Below are 22,575 nucleotides of genomic sequence, written 5' to 3' on the forward strand. Positions count from 1 at the left end.
AAATAACTCTGTAAACCTCATGTCCTCTAGTCTGCACCATCCTACAACGATCTGAAAACTATATTAAATAACGGTAAACAGCAGGATGATTGTGTTTTACTTTTTCTTTTTGCAGGATTCATTTCAACCTCTGACTTGCTGCACCCCTAAAATAACACGCATGCGCAGTAGGTTATTGATAAATCACATCTTTAAAACTAGTTTATGGGATGTATGAGTCATAAATTACTGTAACCATCGGTAAGATTACATTTTTTAAAAACATTTTCTTTGTAGATGTGAAGCAGTGCCAGGAGTATTTTCACCATTTTGAGTCTTAAAGTGAGAGACGAACACGGAAGTACGAGGAGATAACTCCCCCTGCAGCTGCAGTCTTTTTCTGTGTGTAGGTGCGGCAAACATAAAGCAGAACCACTAAAAACGCTTAAAATACAGTAAATCCAGATTATTCCCCCTGTTAGTATGTTTGCATCCACGTCACATGGTAATAAACCCTACATTCATAGACAATTGGCACATTTGATCTCCGTAGCATTTCATTCTTTATTTTGTGCGATTAATATTGTAGCCGCTAGGTGGCGCGGTGTCTCCACAGTAAGAAAGTGGGGAAGACGCTCATGATCAGCGGTTGTTTCTTGGGGATGAAATCGATGATGTAAAACAACATTTAAATGACAACAAAATTCATCACCGGGAAACATCGCAGTATTTCTGTTCCTGTCAAATATTAGAGAATGTCTGCAAAAAAAATTACAGAATAAAAACTACCCCAAAAAAACTAAGTAATGTGACTATTTAAATAGAAAATCTGAATAGTAACTCAATGCTTTAATAAACCTTTGCAGGCCTGTTTAAATGTCAACATAACTTTGAGCAGCCATGTCTTACTGTAAGGCACGTGTTTAAAGCACAGTTATAAATCTCCACAGTCAATAATCCTATAAAACCGACGGTGATTCCTCAACAGGATCATGATGAGACAGATCCAGCCACTGCGCTTTTCTCCAGACAAGTGGATCAGGTGATGACTGTCCACTTATCCCTGTTATCGCCTCACATCCAGGGGTTTCCTTCCCAGGGTACCAAGGGCTTTCCAGCCTCCTTCACGCAGGATCATAGAGGACCTGCTCCCACGCACCGTAGAGGGAGATCCGCTGCGCCTCCGGCCAAAGAACGCCCCTTCAGCCCAGGCACAGAGAAGAGAGGGGTTTTGGTGACAGGCACCATGCGCAATGAGTGACTCTGTGGTAGGATCCAGGCGTTGCACAGATATTTAGTCCGCATCATTCCCTGACAGCTCCCAGAGAGAGGAGGAGGAGAGAGGAGAGAGGAAGAGAGACACAGGGCTGGATACTCAGGTAGGCTTTACGATCTCCTTCGAAGGTTTCTCCTTCAAACATTACATCCTCAACATGAAATCACTGAGAGCTTAGCGCGTTTGGCCAGTGGCTCGGTGCATTACAATTTCTCATTTACAAGTTGAGTGAATGCAGCATTTCATTCACAAGAGAGAGAGAGGAAGTGGAATTGATCTGTTACGAGGGACCATATTCCACTGCCTCTATTTATTAATTTCATTTTTATTATCTCTCTGCGTCCCTTGAATGAAAAGGGAGGATGTGTGAATGTGTGCAGCAGCACTCAGATTGCATTGAGATGCTGTTAATTAATCTTTGAGAGGTAGTAGTTATGCAAATGACCATTTGAGTGATTCCTTTGTTTTAGGGGAAAACATGTTTTAATGAACACATCCCTCTGCAGCAGAATCGTCCTGCCATTCATGCAGAGAGGTTGCCTCTCATTTTGAATTGTTGCAGTGGTTTACAACAACATGCTTGTGTGTTATGCCTCGTGCACTCAGTTTATTCATGAATGATGAATGTAACTCTTGATGTCGCTGATTTTCATCCCCCCCCCCCCCCTTGAAGATGAGTTAAACAAAAGAGAGGTGCACTGTACTGCAACACGAGTGCAGATCTGATATAAGAAAACAGAAAACAGACCTGGTAAGTCATGTGGGAGATTGGGTGGTTGCGGCCCCTGGGCGTTGCTGCAGGATTTTTAGAGTGCACACTGGGGCTTGATGTGCCTGCAGACTATAGGAAGGAAAAACATCAGTGATGCCCCTGATGTTGATGTGGTTCAGGTTCAGGTTCAGCTCCTGACTCCAGCTGTGCTCACAGGACAGGTGAGCCAGGCGCTTCCTGTACCAGTGGGTTATTATTACACTTGCATAGTCAGAGCATGTGTGTGTGTGTGTGTGTGTGTGTGTGTGTGTGTGTGTGTGTGTGTGTGTGTGTTGTAAACAGACTTATTGTGGACCTGTCCAGTGCATTGCCCGCCTATGCCTGAACAGAAGTAGGCCAGAATAGAAGAAGCTGGGAACCCGCCTCCCAGTTCCACCATCTCCAACTCCTCCTGCACAGACCTGAAGCATGGGGATTAAATGGGGGAGGGGAGAAAAGACTGAATGAACGTACTGAGATATCTGCAGCTGCCTCCTCTCACATGAGCAGCCACAGTAGTGATTGGACGACACCCATGTTCTGCTGGTTCCTCTCTCTCTCTCTGTACATTTCTCTGTGTGATCGCCAGCCTCACGTCGTCCTCTGTGCGGAGGAAGAATGGAATCAGGCAGGACAGAAAAGAGGGAAATTGTTTGTTGGGTCACATTACGTAAAACGAGAGACATGGAGAGCACGAGAGAATGTGGGTGTTTAGGGAAAAGGTGAAAAAAAGATGGAGGGATGGAGTAAGTGCTCTGTATGCTAACTGCATTATTTAAAGATGAAGAATACGAGGCATCTGTACCCATAATCCCACGTCTTCAGCTTGTCCTCCTCTCTAGCCGTACTGTCTTTTCAACCATGACCATGCGGCCCATGTTTCTTGGTGATCCGATGGCCCGAAATTTGGCACAGGTACAGTCTACTACAAACACACACTGGTGGACCCACACATGCACACACTGCGTTTAATCATTCTGATTCTCATCTTCTGATCTTGCTGTTTCCATGGCCACAGTTGGTGAAGGTGCATGACTCCATGTTCCTCTGTGCTCGTCACAATCCATACATGGAGCGTAGAACCCAAATCTTAGGTTGTACTCACATAGGCTGTGGCTTTCTGTTCCCTGCTTGTGAGTGTACTCATTTTGATTTGTTGCAACAGCGACATTATTCCGCCATTTGTTGTGACCAGTCCTCAATAGGGAGTGGCTTCGTCTTTAAGTTCTCATCAGCGCGATGGCTGAGAATCGATTCACACGGCCTGTCTGAAACTGGTGATTAGATCTGAGGAAACGCTGTGGCATATTGGAAAAGACAGATGTAATTAATGTTGCCTTTACACAAAGTTACCCAAGAGCTTAAAAATTGAATCAAATTACAAAACAGAGTCAGGCTGTGATCGAATCTGTAAACCACAAAGCAACATATCTTTCTTCTCCACTGCGATTCATTATCTCTGAAACCTATATTTCAAGGGCGGATCCAGGGGCGGGGCCACGGGGGCACTGGCCCCAGCTGAAACCTGATTGGCCCCCGAAGTGCCAAGGAAAATGTAAAAAAAAAAATCACTAGTATATGTGTCAATTTGTTATGATTTTTATTATATTTTCTAAGCTTTTTTGAAGAACACTATGTGCTTGAACAAGGAGTAATTGTCAAAATATATTCATTAATATGTGGCTTTGCTCAAAGCTATAGAGCTAACAGTAAATAAGGAATGACTTAAATGTGCACATTACTGCAACAGGAATTGTGAATGGATGTTAAACAATTACTGGCTCCTCTGTTTAAATAGTTTTCTCTTTATCGCCCCTGATTTAGAAGAATCTAGATCTCCGGCTCTGCTATATTTAGCTGGTTATAATTACTTCTGTGCACATGTTGCAGCTGCATTAATGCTCTTGTCCCAAACTCTCACAGTGACGTCTGAATAAACAAACTTTGCATCTCCCATAGACAAACTTCCAAGCAGCATTTTTTTTTTTTCTCTCCAAAGTTGCAGTGTTTCCAGACGAGAACAGGCTCTCATTTGCCAACTGACATCCGCTAAAAACACCCGGGGGTATTGTACCTGCTAGTTTGCTGCCGGGCCAAGTGGGAGAGTCAGATATCCAGCTGCTGAACTGTGCCAGATCCTCAACAGCAACAAAGAGACAAGACTAATGGCCAATCACAATGATGCACCGATGATGAGACCAGACTTGCTTCTTTATATGTTAGGAAGCATGTTCTTTATCTCTGCAGACCACCAGCTGCAGGTTAAGGGAATAAGACGCAGAGTGTCTTTATAACAGACCTTCACTGCGCTGATTTAATGGCACTGTCTGGTAGTTTTTGTTTCCCCCGAGATAAGATTGGAGGAAATTGAAGGAGCATGACTTGTTCAATGCATCAGCAGCCAGTTCTCAAAGTCCCACCGCTTACCTCTGGGGCATAGAAGGATGAATCACCATCAGCCCAGCAAATCTAAGACTCACTGCAGGCTCTTGCTGGAGTGCAGCTAATTGAGTGCGCCACGTCCGATAGCTTTTTAATTCTGTCGTTTTATATCAAAGTCTTACATTGAAATTTATGAGAAATTGTGGGTCAGCGGGCCATTCTCTGCTGTGAAAATGACAAGTACAGAGGGTCAACTGCTCATTCAGTGTGTGTTGATTTAAGAATGAAAAAAACACTATACCCAACCCCCTCAGGTCTGCTGGAGAGCACCAGCAGTGATAGCAGGATAACAGCCCGGTGGCTCGTCGGTCGCTGGATGGTCTTTCCTGTTTGTTCTCCAACAATGCGGAGACCTGGAGCCGTGCCTACCCAGTAGACGTAGTGGTGTGTGTTTGAAATGGCAAAACATTCTCACATTGGAGAGGTGAGGAGCCCTCACAGATGGTTCCACAGATGGTCCCTGTCAACACCATTGTCTGAGAGAAAACATGGATAATTTGTCGACCGCCACAGACCTAAAACACCAACAAACATCCGTGCCGTTTCCCAAAATAGACATCTGTCAGTTTCTCAATCTTTCTGGCCTTGATGTCTTTTTCCGTCCCGACCCTCTGTTCTGTACGTGCTGCTGATAGGAGGTGCGAGTACATACAGTTTGTTCTAATACCTTTAAAACAGTGAAAGGCAATGTGGGTGGGAGCTGTAAATAATTAAATGCTGAGTGATGTTTTCCTCCTGCAGTGGAGGGCTTCTTGGTGCAGTGCTTTTACACTCTTGCCCAGGTCCCGGCCCCTCAGTGTGCTGGCATCTCGCAGTCCTCTGTGGGGGAGGGATGGAGTTGTGCCATTCCACTATGAGTGGGTGACTCCCCGGTGTTTTCTGGTCCGAGCTGCCCCATCCCCCCCACTCAGCCTGTTTTTTTTTTTTTACGTCCAATAAATCTATTGCGATCTATTTCTGTTGATGTATGAGAAATCAATGATGCATTCAAATGATGCTTGTAATTCCGTAAACCATATACAGAGCATGAGCTAAGAAATAACTTGAAAATGTTTCTACTGCGCATGTGATGCATTGATCTAACTGCTCAGTCAACATGCTAATATGCTTACACTGATAATACTAACATGCTTAACAGGTTCAAAATTTACCATGTTCACCAGGTAAGTTTAGCGTGTTAGCATCTGTTATCACATCTGCCAAAGAGGGTTTTTTATCCATTTGTTTGTTTGTACGCATTATGACGTAAAAACTACAGGACTGATTATCAGTAAACCTGGTGGAAGGATGTGGTATTGCTCAGGGAAAAACCCAATGAACTTAGGTGTGTATCCAATAATTCTTTATCACGTTCTTCTCGCAATGTGAGATAGGGCGTTTGGACATTTTCTCTTAATTCCCAGAGAATAATTCATGGATATTGATTTTTTTTTTTTAAACTAGGAAACTGATTTCATGAGTGAGTGAAATGTGGTGCAGCTTGATTTGAATTTAGTGCTGAATACAAAGTAAACTTAAGCTGAGATGAGAACCATTTGACAAATTATATATATTTTATAAACTTGTTTTTTATTTTCTAGTCAACACATACTGTATGACTGTCTGCCCATGACAATTCCGTCAAAGATATTTTAGTCTGGACCAAAGCGGTGGACTAACATTAGGCCATACCTTCAATAGAGGCACTCCATGAGTGAGTGTGGCTAAAAAGGAGCAGTCAAACTATAATCTAAGGCCATTTGATTCCATGTATGAGTGGTTGTAGCACATATGTAGACTCTTCTTCGTATACTAAGCATTTGTTCCCTCTGCAGGCCTCCAAACATGGCAGGTCTTCATGCACAAATCCTCACCTTGTGTTTTTTTTGCTGCTGGAACAACTAGAAACTCAGATCACCTCTCGTTACCCTTTCAGTTGGGTGTACTCCAACGGTCTATCGTTTTCCATGTGTGTTTCTGGCTTGGTCAGCTGTGTCCAGTTTTAAGATACGATGTGCTGTCTGTGAAATCTGTCAGCACAGACCTTGAATTTCTTTTTCTCTGTAGAACTACCACCCACTAGCCCCCACGTTTCACTACAGAATGTGGAGGTGGTACTTTCTGATGAAATGTAGCCTGCATGTGAGTCAAGGTATCACTATGTTACTTAGAAGATTTTAATGAAGGTCTATAGATGACTCATAATTTGACAACAACATAAAAATACCATTGATGGGCTTTACTTTCCACTCAAGAGGATTCAAGTTCCTTTATTTTGATTTCTTTATTCAATCATACACGTCTTGTGATTCTAATTATCAGTAAGGCACTGTTTTTGGTTGAGGTAGTAGCATTGATGAATATGAACTTGTGGGCTAACAGCTAATCCAGCTATAATTGCAATTAGCTGTAATTGCAATTTTCCTCTGTCCAAGAATATGTTTTTATTGGAAAAGGTTACATCTGATTGGCTCTGTCTTAGATAGAGAGATGTGAATGTAGAGGAGCTATAAAAGAAGAAATATTGACTTTTTCCAGTCTTCCCTGCTCAGACGTGATGTTCCAGATCACCACAGGACTTAAGTTGAGACTGTGGACGAGCCAAGACTCTCCTGGATGTCAGGCTGTGTTTCATAATACATAAAACAATGTGAGTGACTGCCAGGCCAGATGGTAGAGGGAGAAATATTATAATGAAACAAAATAGTTTATTTATTCCTTCTCTTCTTTAAGCCAGCTATTCAGATGAAGATATTTTTCTACATTCAACCTGAAAATATATAGACTGTATTTCAGTTTAACACCAGTTTTAGATTTCCCGTTTTTCAGTATGGTAAAAAAAAAAAGTGTATAACATTAACCTCATACCACATACTCATTCTCTACAATAATGATCAGTTTGGATGAAACATTTTTGCTGTGCTTGGTGTAACCATGTTGTTCATAGCTAACATGATAAGATTCAAATAAAAAGTCACACAATATAACCCTGGTAATGACTATGTGTTTAAAAATCTTATAGCTGAGCTGGATTCTTGCAGCATCGGGAAAAAATGTGTATGAGTTGCAAGAATATTGAGTCTTTAATAGGAAACCAGAGTGTTGGAGCTGATGAAACATTTATGGTCACAGCAATGTGTTTGGTTTCACCAGGATTATTAAATCACTGCTAGGGTGGCTATGCTGCACTGATATGAATATCAACCGTGGAATCTACTTAGCATCAGCACCTTGGAAAATGGTTTGGAAGAAAGTGCTGATCTGAGTCCACAGGGACACTGCGATGGCCAGGCTACAGCAGTGCTTTAGGGTGACCTCCATTACAGCTATGTATGTTTTAGCCAGAGGCATTAAGATACAAATGGGGGCCTGGTGAAAGATAAATTAAAGTGAGGGGCCGTGCAATCATTGATCTCCGATTCTCATTAACCCATTTTTAGAGGTGTCCCTGTTGCAGGATGGCGAGGGAATTGTCGCCCTGGAATTTAAGTAAAGCAGCACATATAATGTTTGATAGATAGAAAAATTGCTTTTTGCATAGAGCCGATTTTCATTACTGATAAATCTGTGTACTTTTTTAAAACTGCTAGATTAAACATGTAAAAATAATAGAAAATAGTCAAAAATAGTCCCACATCCTAAAACCCAAATATATTCAGTGTATGATTATATAAAGAGGGTAAAAAAGGAATATGAGCAAACATTTAAATCCCCCGAAACAGCTTATATTTGGCATTTTTCTCAAAATTTAATGCGATATTGGTGAATACATGTCAACTTGTTGTTATAGGACAAATTGCTTGATAATGACATGAAAACATTGGAGTAAAACCTTTTACACATTGTTTTTGTTACTGATCTCAGTAAAAAGGGAGAGGGCTCTCTTCCGCTCTGCTGCTCTCAGCGCAGTGTCCATAATGATCCATGTTGGATCAATCCATCAATGTCCCGCTGTCACCTGCTTTCTCCTCTTTCAGTTTCCACAAGTAAGCACCAAAATCTTGAAATAAAAAGACAGGCCATAAGGTATTCTTATTCCAGTCTACATTCCCCCCCTTCATAAAATCTGTAGTAATGACTCATACATCTGCTGTTGAAAGTCATGTAATAACACTAATTTGTGCAGGTGTCTGAAGAGACGTGATGCTAGTTACTCATACTAAACACTCACTCTCAAGTATCCAAGGAGAGCGCATGACTGTGTTTCTAAAAATGGAAAAAAAAATGTGTAGGGTGTGCTCTCGGAGTTGTGTATGCATACGTCCCTGGAGATGCACAGATGCAGGTTCGTCCTCTCGGGCCCCGAGGAGGAGACGCAGCTAGGTTTCTAAATTGATCCTCACCACCTCCGTGTGAAATTCTCCCACTGGGTCGATGACTTACAATGATCAGGCAAGATGACTTATCTCCAGTCTTTGCTCCCCCTATGGTCTCTGCTGTTGTCATCTCACACATGATCTGTTCCTAGTCATGCTCCTGGGCACCACTTTGCCCAGGGACACGTCACTTTGTCATGACATTTTGAAAAGAAAAAAGAGAGAAAGAGAGAGAGAGAGAGAGCAGAACCCACCACCTGACTGAATTATCATCTATGGGAGGAAAACACGGAGAGGATGACGCAGATTAGCCGCATTTATAACATAACAGCACGGAGGATGACAGACTGAGGGTCACAGCGGTGTCACGACTGCAGAAATACAAAGATCAATATGGCATTTTGGGAGAGATAGTCTATTATAATTGGCCTGCGGCACATTTTTAGAATATGTACACTTTGAGATGTAAAACCCTCGCCGACTGAACCAATAATGAAACCACGCCGCACATCAAAGCCTCTGCTGACTGCTCTTTATGAGAAAAAGTGTGGATAGGATCCTCCAACACTCTACCTCCTGAATGTTAATTGGATTGTCACCCGAGCAAAGAGTGCACTTCGATGTGATGCAGTAACATCCGTCCCCAGCACCGGAGAGCTGGGACTCGTCTGAGTCAGTGATTACCCAGCCCAAAGTCTGAATGACCCCCCCCCCTCCAATCTGTTTGCCTCTCCTCATCCAGGACAATCGTGTTACACAAAAGTGGGATAATTAATTTTGGTGAAGTGAAAAAAGGGCCACGCTCAAGAGCCTCGGTGTCTACAATACACCCTGTGAAGTCAGAGTAACGTCTACTCCCTGAAGACTTGTGTTTTCACTGTTGGCTGAATGCAGCAGCAGCATCAGAGGGAGAGGGCCCACACCCAGAGTGTCTATTGATAGCAAGGAAAATGGGTTGTTATTCTGCGAGTCCCGCAGGCGGTGCAGCAACAGATTACAGCTCGAAAAAGGTATGTAGCCTGATGTTACGCAGCAGAACGCGAGCAGCCCAACGAGGGAGACGGTGGCGCACGCACCCCTCCCTCACCCCCCGTCTCTCACTTTCTCCAAGGTTCTTTAGTGCTGGAATTTACTGCTGTGAAAAAAGCTGAAGACAAGCGAAAATTATTGATTTCCCTTTTAGCGTGATCATTACGTATTCCTGACTGTATCTCTCTCCAGTTCAGCGCCTGCACTCTCCTCCTCCTACTACACCACCACGGTTCTCGACATTTGAGGCTCCACAGAGCTTTTTGTTCCTCTTGTTGCTCCTTTTCGGAGCCCGCCGGTCGTCTCCGGCTGCTGGTACTTGCCCTCAGGACACTGCTGTGTTCCCTCAGCCTGGTGCTGTCAGGCAGATACAAAGCTCCAAGTCAGCGACCTAGACACACACACACACACACACACACACACACACACACACACACACACACACACACACACACACACACACACACACACACACACACACACACACACACTCAGCCGACTTCAGTGATTTCTGTTGACATCCTTTGCACCATCTTTTCCATGTCACCCTGAGAGTAAATTAGATTGCTGCTGTATCGTATGGATAAGAGCTAATAGCTGACAGCTCGCTGTTTCCCACTGTCATCGTTAGTGCGGGGATGCGTCGTCGGCCTGTTTGCACACAAGTGAGTGCAAAAGCTTATCTCTTGACATCAAGTAGGAGAAATACTCAGACAACGCAGCCTCTCAGAGACTGTTCTCAGCTACAAACGCTCCAGTCTCCATTCTCACCACATTGAGTGACATTAAACTTCCCACAGATCTAACAAATGGCTCATCAGCCTCCTCATAACACACCCTCATCATAAAAAGCTCAGCTTCAACCAACATACTATGAACAATTACAAACACTCGGTTATCCTTTTTCAGAAAAATGTTCACCTCCTCTTCCTGGATATAAGCATGAACCACTCCCAAACGTACAGGAGGGCTCGTCCTGTTTTTTCCGCCACACATACACTAAGCAATTATCTGTATTGGTATTAGAACCAGTATGTGTCAGCATAGTCTAGGCTTGTTTTTTACAGATCCTTTGCCTTTATGTCTTAATGATGTTTTCCTGGTTCTGGTTGAATATGTATGTGGTATGAATTTGATGGCTTGGCAAAAGGAGATGGCTCTGATTCTGCAACAGGAAATGTGCCCATGTTGCCACTTCTAACATTTAGTTGCTGTTTCAGTAAATTCATATGAAGAAAGGAGCTGAAGGGAAAAATTAGAGTCATAATCACCTTTATGGAAATTTTTATTGATTTCTGTTTATTCTAGAGGTCGTTGAAGAAGTCGCTCAAGATGATTGCGACTGTGGGGTCATTCTACCTTTTATTTAGCATTAAATCAGAGTGGCAATTAAAGACAGTGTGTCTGGTGTTTTGCCAATATGAGCTCAGCACTGTCCACAGTTGCAGTTAAGTCAGTGCTGCATAAGCATGAAACAAAGAGAGAGGATATCTCTGAGTTCGCTTGACTTAGGCTGAATTATTCGCCGTCTTTCTTTTCCTGGCAGAGTGTGACTGTGCAGCATGACGGACACGGCGATGAGGATGTCTAACGACAGACAGAGGAACATGCATTCTAGGTAAGCATGACGGTCAAAACGGTTTTGTTCGTGTCAATTTCTAATGGCGACATCAACACTAAACCGTGTCCTCCTTTGTTTCATCTGCATCTCTCTGATGTGTCGTCTGTGACACAGTGAAAAAGAGAAGTAAGTAGATCAGCTCCTACTCCACCTCTCTCATCTCCTACACTGTGTTTCTGCTCTATCTCTGTCCAGAGAGCAGTGTCGTGTTTTGTTTCTGTAAATGCATGTTCTCTCATTCCCTGTGTTTGCTCCGTTTGTGTATCTTTGAATACAAACCACAGAGCTAGTGTAATCTCACGTGGACACTTTGTTGCCTGACAGGGGCAACTGGACCATGCAGCCAGGCCCTGGTTCCAATCCAGACCTGACAGATGAAGAGAAGGAGATTATAAACAGCGTGATTGCCCGGGCTGAGAAAATGGAGGCCATGGAGCAGGAGAGAATCGGGTAAGGGATTGTAAAACATGCAGCAATTTCTCCAAATATGTGTCAAAAAGAAAAGAGAACCGCCCGTTAAAACTGATGACGTGCACACACTTGGACCTGGGATAATTATCAGTGACATTTTTAAGTAAGAGTTCACCCTGTGCTGCTGCAGGCGCTTGATAAACCGCCTGGACGACATAAAGAAGACGGTGTGTGGGGATGGACTGTCCCGCTGTTTGCTGTGTGGGGAGCAGCTGGGTTCACCTGGGGTCAGCTCAGTGGTGTGTGAGGACTGCAAAAAGGTGGGCAATGAGTCAGCCGGACATAAAGACATAAACTAACACACTGCTGTTAATAACAGAGAAAGGTCGTCCTATATGAGCTGTTTATTTACAATAACGTAAATGACAACCAGCTGGAAATCTTTATTTTCTCCTGTTATGTAGAACATGTGTACCAAGTGTGGTACACAGTGTGGCAGTCGGCCACGTGCTGTTTGGCTTTGCAAGATCTGCAGAGAGCAGCGAGAGGTGAGCGCTTCACTGCAGTGAACAAATAAAAGAATTCAATTATGTGTTTGACAGCTTATAACCCATATATTTTGTTCTTTTTTCTCAGGTGTGGAAGAGGTCTGGGGCCTGGTTCTTCAAAGGTTTTCCGAAACATTTCTTGCCGTCACCGATGCCATTATCCAAACCAAGAGAGGCCGGAGCCCCAGAGCCCAAGGGGCCGCTGGCCCCTAAGCCCAGAGCGGCAGTAACTCAAGCACAACCTGCAGGTAGACAAAGCCAAGACTCAGCTTTTCTTTTTCAGTCTTGAATCTTCTTGAATCTAAATCTTTACATGAGGCGACCAGCAGGTTTTTTTGACAGTGACATTGTTCTCACAAACTGTTGATTAACATTACATCTCTTAGCCCAGACTCCTGCCTGTGAGCAGCAAGATTTAGGTAATTTTTTTAACGTCTAGAAACTGATCCTCAGCAATGCTGCATGTTATTTTTTAAAGTTGATCTGAAATTTAAATTCTCTTTATTATTTTGTAAAAGGAAATACACAAAATACTTAAATGTTTTGCAATATAATAGGATAAAACCATATTAGGACATATTATGGAAACATGGCAGACCTTGTTCAGACTTGGTATTAACATCCGTCCTGAGATCACAAGTTCAGGTCTGAACGCACCTAAATGTATCCTCAATGTGTCCTGAGGTCTGATCACTCAGACCACATTCCGAGGTGGTTGGACACATGTGGCCACATTCTATTCACTGTGTGAACGCAAATGCATCCTGCACCACATATGAAGGACCACTTACTCAGCTGACGTCCTATGACCTGCTTCAGTTTCACAATGAATCAAACATATTTTATGCTTCTCTGTGTCCATATGTTGATTTGTTTGTGGCCACCACCACAATATCATCACTGACCACTACAAAATAATTGATACTTTCTTCGCAGAATAACTGCACAACACACTGTAGAGCAGGGAAGTGAAATCTGATCCCAAATGATCACAGGAGACACGTTCAGGATGCATTTAAATGTCAGGTGTGAACATACGTACTTAGCACCGACCACTTGTGATCAGATCCCTCAGGACGGATGTCAATGCCAGGTCTGAACAGGGTCTAAGATCCGATGACCTGAGAGCAGAACATTATAATATATAGAGTACACTACAACATCAATACAAGGAGGGTTTTTCAACTTTTCCCCCTTTCAAAGCACACTTATAAAAAACAAACACCAGGATTTGTATTTGTTAATTTAACAGCAGAAATTAATTTTATTTCAGTCTGACTTTAATCCACCTAGCTGCTCTTTTCCCAAACATCAGACCTTTTATTTGCTTCCCAGATATGGCAGCACCACCTACTGTTGCAGAGGAGGGTGGATGAAGAGCTCAATTAAGCTGTCGGAAGGTGCATGCTGTGTCATGGGATGAGCCTCCAGGTGGTGCTGGCATGATGGGTCCAAGTAGAGAGTGTAGCTTGAGCAGACAGACAGACTGTATATAGCTGCTGCATGTACAGTAGTCAGCTGCCACAGCTTGTTGTAACGTATGTAGGTCAATGCCTTCGCAATGAAAAAGCCGCAACATCAAAAGTATGCAGAGAGACTATTACAGATTCCACTGCAGTCGGAGCCTGGAGAGGTGTGATTATGTGCGGCTCCCTCATGTATCCTGTGTCTGTGTGTTTACTGTATTATGCTATTCATGCTCATTTTTAGGCCCAGAGCCACAGGGCCGTGCTGGTTACCCACCTGTGGCCCCGAAACCATCAGCGGTGCACACGGCCACAGGCGGGGCTGGCCCCCAGGAGGCGGGGCAGGGTGGCCCTGTGGTGATGAAGAAGATGGTTCCCGTGCAGAGCTCCAGGCCGCAGCCGGCGTCATCGCTCGCCATGGCTCAGCAGGGTGAGAGACAGCGAGGACAGTACCCCCTTTCCTATGAAAGTCACAAGCGTTAATCAAACATTGAATCCCTGATGGTGTCATCTCGTGCCGTCTCACTTGACTGAAGCTGTGTCTCAGTTCAGTGGCTGCATCCTTCAGAGGACGCAGTCTACCCGGCCCACTACAGAGGCAGTCTAAGTAGGCTGCATATACTGCGAAGGCCGAGCCAAAATCTCACGGCCTAGGCCACGGAGGTGTTCCGTGATTAGCGTCACCAGCTCGTACCGCCCCTTGTTGCTGTTGCCAGGCAACAAAGCTGAAGTTGGAAAGGACGAGATCATTTTAACGCCCCTTGGTTTGTACCGTTAGCTGTTCAGTTGAGTTGAAGCGTGATATACAAGCATTGGACATCTTGTCGCTTCCCGTCGACATTACTTGTTTCGTCACCAAAGCGAAATTAATCCTGGCATTGGCTGGGAAGGATCCACTTGTTGGAGCCTTCATTTCTTGGGGATAAAAGGACCCATTTGTCGACCGCGTTTGGAGGAGCCTTCAAGTAGGCACCGCCTAGTCTCTCCGCTGTGACGTAATCGTTCTTCAAATGTAGCCTCCGAAGGAAGAAGCCGCTGACTTGGTTGCTTTAATGTGGTCATAGGTCAAGTGGCAGGAGACGGAGGTGCGTTCTCCTCCGCTGCAGCTCCTCCAGAGCAGAGAGCGCCCCCTGGAGTCAGAGAGGAGAGGAGGCAGCCGGCTACATATGGTTCTGCTCCTGTCCGACAGCAAGCTCCCCCAGCCGAGGAGGAGGAGGAGGCCAACGACTACGACTCTGATGAAGCCAGTGAGTTAACCAACTGCTCTCCTCTCACAGACGAATGTGGCTGCTTTGATTTCTCCTCATGTTCGGTTTGACATTAATGATTTCTTCTCAACCATTCCAGGTAAATAGCCCCTTTCTTTCCTTTTAATGAAGCGAAACATAATATAGTCATGCAGAATACATTGTTGGGCATTGATGTCATTAATTTGGCAGCATTTATGTTCCCCTCAGGGATTCTGGGTCATTCTGCGTTGATACTTGAGTCTCCCTTTTAGTCTGCTGGTAATAATTCATAGCTTTAAATATCCAGATAGTCGGAGCAAACAGCAAGTATTGTTCAGGCAGGGTCGATTGAGCCGGGTAGAAAATAACAAATGATAAGCACCATATGTTGTCGAAAGCATGAAAATCGATATCCGAGGATCTAATGCAGAGGAAGTGTGTATCAGAATGAGAATCATTAAATCAATGTGATACATGAGCTACAGAGCATCAAGGAAGGGACAGTTCTATCATTCTTCAATCAATACCCTATAATGGCAAAGCATAAATAGGGATTTAGACATTTTTACTCATTTATTTGAATGGAAAAACTGAAATATGACGTTTTCAGACACTTTGCTATGGCGCTCCTAGTTCATCTCATCATCTTTGAGACGTCTCAGCACGTTGATAGGACGTCAGTGGGCAATTTGCAGGAGGATGGGGGGAGTTGCTATTCCCTTTAAACCAAAACGACCCAAAGACCATCCCCCTTAATATCCTGCCAATGCTGCCATCCCCTTTCAGCCAGCCCCCCACCCCTTATAAGTGCTGCATGTGCACATAGAGACCATGTGTGTGTAGTTTTGTGAAATTCAAAGGCATGTTGACTCTGTACTTTAATATACAGTACTGAACAGGTGGTTGCATTAGTTGGTTGTGTGCAGGGGGTAAAAATGAACAAATCACCTTCTGTTGGGCAGGATTTGTAAAGACACACACCGGCATATTTAAGGTCTCCCGGCTGACAAAGCAGAGAGAAAACTGAACCATGAGATCCTGTGTGGAGCTGCAGAAACTTCCAGAAGGACAACCAATTCTAACCGCCCTTGTCATGGCGGTGGGTGTTGTTTGTGCATTTGTTTCACCGTCTCCCCTGTGCCTATCCAGGTCACGCCCTCCCCCCTCCCTCCATTGGTGAGTGAGCTAGCACACCGGGACCCACTTACCAATTTGGCAAACCTACTAAGACCAGGAGAGACAGGGCCAGTGCCCATTTGCCAGCTCAGAGCTGTGAGTGAGGCGGTGTATTTTTTGTATATTACTCCTTTGAGAAGGAGGGTGAATTTTCCCTTAATTGCAGTGTTGGATTAAGTTGTTCTCTCGCGGTGATCTTTAGTTGTTAATTGTCCATTTGTGTTGATGTTCTTCTTGAGGTTTATGATTAAGTTTTTGTGTTGCTACAGTTCCTAAATTAATCCAGATTTGATTTGGTTGTTTGGTTTATTTGATAAATTGTTTGCTTTATTTGTTAAATAAAACTTAAAATTGAATTTGCCCATTTAAATCTGTTTCCGTTTTCTCTTTTTCTGCCTGGGTCAAAATTAAATTACATTGTCGTCGCCCCCCCCCCCTCCCCTTGACACAGTCAGGGAACATAACAGTTCAGTCTTTCAACAGACCAGAGAGTCGGTTTCTCTAAGTCTGAGTCTCTCATGTGTCTCTCACTGTCGATGAGCTTCCGTCTGGCCAAGCCCAGCTCGGTGGAGCCCGGCGCTGCAGTGATGGTTGTTCTTCCGGAAGCTTCTCCCATCCCCACACAGCATCTCTGGAGCTCAGCCAGAGGGACCATCAGGGGTTGCAAAGAGGCTGAATACTTATGTCAATATTATATTTCTGTTTATCTTTTTACTAAACTTTGGAAATTCTCTTATTCGAAAGTATTGAGTGGAAATTATTATGTTTTTAATAATCATTTCATTTTTGTCTTAAGGCAGTAAAAAATGATGTAGTGACAGGGTCTGCATACTTTCTGAATGTACTTTGTGTAATTGTGCAGTTTTATTTATTTTTTAAATATATCCCGTATCCCATTTTCATGATGAGATTGGTGCCAAGCCATTTTCATGTTCTGCGCCTGCAGCGTCTAACGGCCTTTATTCCCTCTCGGGGGGACTGGGTGTTAATTTATTTTATTGAGATCTGGGAATATGGAGCTGTGCAAATAATTTGAGATACAACAGGGCTAGCAGGATTTAGATTCCCCCTGGTGCTGGATCCAGTCCCTTGTGTTGGGAGTGAAAATGGCAGAAATAGCAGTGGTCTTATTTGGCTATTGTGATGATGAGAACTGATTGGTCTCAGTGGCTCAGGCGGCTATAACTTCTCGAGTTTTGTGGTGAATCTCAGCCCAGAAAAGTTACAGTTACATAAAAAAATTAACAAATGACCTTTGATTATTTTGTCCCCTACAGAAATGCGAGGCAATGAAACTCCTCCAAAGAAAATCTGTGTGGGCAGCACTTCACTAATTATTTTTTCTTATCCAGAACCTTACTTTCTGAACGTCTTCCTTTGAGACTTGTTATTTGATTTATTTTACATCATGGGCCTGGGGGAGATTCTCCAGCTCACATTAGGTTTACTTTAGGTAAATAAAAACCTGTGAATGTGTCATATGGATGTTTTACAAGAGTCAAGGTAAAGAATTATTTGTTGAATTCATTATCAATCCCTCTTGTCCATTCCGGGCTGGTGCCTAATTCTTACTCCTATTCACATGTTGAGTGTTTAATTAGAAGAGCTTCTCTCGCTTATATCCCCTTTGTCCCTCTCTTTGTTTTAATTATTCCAGAGCATATTTTTCTATGTCTCTGCAGTCTAATGTGACGATTGCTCTGGGTGTTTCTTTCAGCTACTCTGGGCTCTCTGGAGTTCAGCCTGCACTACGAACAGGAAAGCAACAGCCTCCACTGCAGCATCCTCAAAGGAAAGGTACCACTCTCCTCCTCGTTCTGTCGCACAAAGGAATCATTACAGCCAAGTGGTTTATGTTAAAAAGCTCCTGAGCGGCTCTTTAGCTTAATTGCTCGCTGCCGTTCTCGACGATGTGACTGACACTGTGATCTCTCCCTCCTCAGGGACTGAAGCCCATGGACTCCAACGGGTTGGCAGATCCTTATGTCAAGCTTCATCTGCTGCCGGGGGCTAGTAAGGTAAAAGACTCACCTTTCCTACATTAAGCTTTTACTTCTCTTGAAAGATTTATGACCCTAATATCCTGCTAAGCAAAACAGGAAGGGTGGTGATTTTAGACCCTGTTGGAGGCTGAGAGGCCTTTCTGCAAGCTCAAGCCTGACACCTTGTGGTTTAAATGAACACGTTGCATAAAATTGACTCACGGATGATGTCTAGAAATACATGGAGACATTGCAGTAAATGTATATCTATATCATTTGTGGAGTGGATAATGGGGCGGGTCTGAGCTGCATAAACCATAAACCACAGATGTGTGTGATCTTGTGCAGTGGCAACGTGCCACGAAATGATTCAATTTCCTTGTCCTTATCCAACCTGCATCAGTCTAACAAGCTGCGCACAAAGACCTTGAGAAACACCCGCAACCCCGCATGGAATGAGACGCTCACCTACCACGGCCTGACGGATGAGGACATGCAGCGCAAGACCCTCAGGTGGATACTTAACTCTCACTTAGCTGCAACAAACCTACATTCACATATCAAACTCTGCCGGCAGTTGACCCTGCATGATTTAAGACTCTTGTTTGATTTCCTCAGGCTCTCCGTCTGTGATGAAGACAAGTTCGGGCACAATGAATTTATTGGGGAAACCCGAGTGGCGCTGAAGAAACTGAAGATGAACCAGAAGAAGAACTTTAACGTGTGTCTGGAAAGAGTCATCCCTGTGAGTGAAACCCAGTTACATGCAAACCAGGCTCTGTTCTCCTTGTCTCAGTCTCTTATTGAGCGGCTGTGATCTCTTTCTTCGCAGACGAAGAAAACCGCAACAGCAGGGGCGGCCAGAGGCATAGCTCTCTACGAAGATGAGGCAAGTCTTTTTTATTTCCCGAGCATGTCTAAACGTGGCAGATTCCACCAGAAGTAGATATAAATCTTACCAAGAATCCTACAAAGATGTTTTCTGCCTCTGCTCTGTTTCAGCAAGGGAAAGAGGGCGGCGAGGTAGAAGAGCGTGGCCGGGTCCTGATCTCCCTCATGTACAGCTCCCCGCAGAACCGCCTCATTGTGGGTGTCGTGCGCTGCGTTCACTTGGCTGCCATGGATGCTAATGGATACTCTGACCCTTATGTCAAAATGTAGGTGAAGCAGAATGAGAAGAACATTGTGACTGTACATGACTCTTGAGACGGCATTAATCTGATTCTATGTGTGTGTATAATTTGCAGATGTCTGAAACCTGACATGGGGAAGAAGGGCAAGAGCAAAACACAAATCAAAAAGAGAACTTTAAACCCAGAGTTTAATGAGGTTTGTAAAGACAATGATAAAATCAGCTTATTCCCAAGATATTATTATATAATCATATTTCAAAATCGGGTTTGAAAAAAGTTCTGAAGAGGCTTTGGAAGTGATGATTAATTGTTTAAATCCAATTTCAGGAATTCAGCTATGACATCAAACACAGTGACCTGGCTAAAAAGTCTTTAGACATCTCTGTGTGGGATTACGACATCGGGAAGTCCAACGACTACATCGGTAAATGATCACTGCTTTGATGCCGTCAAAATGAAATTCTCTCTTGTGCACCACCTCGCTGTTTCACGCCTCACTTTTCTCTCTGACAGGCGGGTGTCAGCTGGGAATCACCGCCAAAGGAGAGCGGCTGAAGCACTGGTACGAGTGTCTGAAGAACAAGGACAAGAAGATTGAGCGCTGGCACACCCTGTACAACGAGAACCACGTCGCTAGCGATTAACCACTTGCCTCACCCCATCCACAGCATGAGCTAAAACCTTTCCTCCCTACTTGGCATCTCCTAAAGCACCTTCTCCCCCTCATTTCGTTGTGTTTATCTATTTGTTCTCTACCTGACCATCACACAGGCACTGCTCGCATCCTTCCTTCTCCCTGATGTAGAAAACTCACTCCCCGTCCCCTTATTAACGAATTTACCCGCCTGTGCTGATACCTAATCTGCCTCTGGGACAAATCATGGCAGAAATGAATTCGAGATTTGATTAATGTAAGCGAGAAATCTATCAACCAACAGCTGCATAAAGACCATCATGCCTGATGTTTAAATAGTGTGCCGAACTTGATGAATTCTCCGCTAAAGGTATTTAAGAGTTTGAATTGCGCTGGCACAGAACAAGAAAAGCAATATTTTTTCGGTGTCTGAGGTCAAAACTAATTTCATTTAAGCTCGTGAGTGAAATTTGTTCGACTGTCAGGGTATTATTTTAGATTTTTCATGTGATTTCATCACGCTCAGTGAACTGTGTTAAGCATGCCAAGCCACAGACATAAGAAAACACGCAGCTGCACCTTAAGATATTTCAACTGTGCCCACTGTCCTGAACATAGTGTATATTTCCATGAAGAAGAAATGTTTACATACTGATACATTGCTCAGGTTAGGATAGACATCTGATGCACAGATGATGCATACATGAGTGGACCATGAGCTTGATGAGTCTGTCATCAGTTGCTGTTAATTTGTGATTTAAAAACTATAGCACACCTAGTTAAAGATTAGGAGTTTTAATGTATGTCTATTGAAGCTGTGAATTTTAAGTTAGTGGGAAGTATTAACTGTGTGATTAGAGGAACTGAAACGTGAACGACGACGTTCTTTTTTTCAGATTATCTCTCAGCTGTGGTTTCGCAGGAGAAAACAGATTCTCCTCCTGCTACCTCTTCTCTCCTGAAGCTGGCGGTTTTCTACTGCAGTGTTTACATGGTCACGTTTCTTACAGGTTTCCCTTAAAAAAAAAAAAATAGAAAACTAAAAACCTGGAAGCTCTGCTAAACAAAGAGAGAAGGTGGAACAGGTTATGTCAAAAGAATGTGCAGCTTTACCTGCATGCACTGTGCCTGGTGCGGCCAAGGCCCACTTCTACGTCAATCCTTTGCACAAAGCAGGGCGCTTCTTTCCCTCTGCCACATCCCAATCACTCAAGGCTTTAGTGTATATTTGTTCACTGATCACAGCAAACCAAGGAAAGCACACCTTACAAAGTGGAATGACCTCAATTTATACAGCTGTTTGCAAGTTATTCCAACGTCACAAAGATGAAAAGTAAAAAACCTATGCATGAAATGTCTTGTGGTTCAAGATATATATATATATATATATACTTTGTAAGAAATTAATGCTATTGTAATTCCATTAATGTTTACACTTCTTCCCCATAACATTCCTGTTAATTCTTTAAATACAAGAGGACATATGCTGCATGACTATGATGACTATTGGTGTAATCTGAATAATCCGGTTTGATAGCATTCACTGGATAGAGTTATAATAAACTAAGCACATGGACAAAAAGATCAGACTTGATCCAACTCTATCAGTAGCAGACGCTAAGATTAACTTCATTCTTTGAACGAGACTTTATGTACATACACACTCAAATCTCTCCTGTGTCTTGTGTTCTCTGTACAGCCACTCTGCCCCCTGTGGCAGAGATCAAAACAACCACCAGTAGCACCACACATACAATGTTGTACTACGTCAGCTAGACATCATCAGATGATGATCGGCATAAATTATAATCAATATTTTTGGTTTATTTTTTGAACAGGCTTCTCTTTGAGCTAAACCTATATCTGTCTTCTACTTGATTCTGCCAGTTCAGTGGAATGTTCTCGGTTCTATCTCTGTAATTGTAAATAGATAGTGCATGCATGGGAATATGTATGTTTGCAAATAACTTTGCATGTAAAGATTTTGCAGAGAGTTTACACAGATCAATAAAAACTAATGAAAAATGACAAGTCTCTCTCTCTCTCTCTGTGTGTGTGTGTGTGTGTGTGTGTGTGTGTGTGTGTGTGTGTGTGTGTGTGTGTGTGTGTGTGTGTGTGTGTGTGTGTGTGTGTGTGTGTGTGTGTGTGTGTGTGTAAAGATAATCACAGAAGATGGAATGAAAGGAAAAGGGAAACATATATGCCTCCTCACCAATGCTTGGAAATGTTATTGTAATGTTAATGTGATGTCATCTGTATTCAAAATCTTTTTTTGGAGCCACTGCATTTCTTATGGTTTTAATTCATAGTGTAGGTATTAAATCAAAATATCTATCTTTTATTTTACAGCATTTATCTCATTATAATAACTAACTTACTTAAGAGAATAACTTGGTAATACCTTTGTATCTCAAGATAATGACACACTAACCCAAGATAATGACTTACTATGTCGAGATAATCACTTACTACCCTAAGATAATTATTCACTAACTCAAGATTATGACTCACTTAAGATAATGACTTACTAACTTAAGATAATCACTTGATCACCCAAGATATTCACTCTTTAACTAAAGCTGATTACTTATTAACTCAAGATA

General features: G+C 43.2%; 1 protein-coding gene across 1 annotated transcript; it reads left to right on the top strand.

Annotated features, from left to right (window-relative positions):
• Nucleotides 1-994: 994 nt before the first annotated feature.
• On the top strand, nucleotides 995-21,998 carry LOC117768492 (rabphilin-3A-like). Its single transcript, XM_034596892.1, has 18 exons — nucleotides 995-1,358; nucleotides 11,319-11,390; nucleotides 11,508-11,519; nucleotides 11,718-11,843; nucleotides 11,995-12,124; nucleotides 12,269-12,352; nucleotides 12,441-12,600; nucleotides 14,063-14,248; nucleotides 14,883-15,065; nucleotides 17,941-18,020; nucleotides 18,167-18,241; nucleotides 18,609-18,718; nucleotides 18,824-18,950; nucleotides 19,038-19,094; nucleotides 19,208-19,362; nucleotides 19,453-19,534; nucleotides 19,666-19,762; nucleotides 19,852-21,998. Exons 2-18 carry the CDS (start codon nucleotides 11,335-11,337, stop codon nucleotides 19,980-19,982), a joined length of 1,851 nt encoding a protein of 616 aa, XP_034452783.1. The 5' UTR covers nucleotides 995-1,358; nucleotides 11,319-11,334; the 3' UTR covers nucleotides 19,983-21,998.
• The last annotated feature ends 577 nt before the right edge of the window (nucleotides 21,999-22,575 follow it).

The sequence above is a fragment of the Hippoglossus hippoglossus genome, chromosome 9 (assembly GCF_009819705.1).
Source record: "Hippoglossus hippoglossus isolate fHipHip1 chromosome 9, fHipHip1.pri, whole genome shotgun sequence".
In the NCBI taxonomy this organism is placed as follows: domain Eukaryota; kingdom Metazoa; phylum Chordata; class Actinopteri; order Pleuronectiformes; family Pleuronectidae; genus Hippoglossus; species Hippoglossus hippoglossus.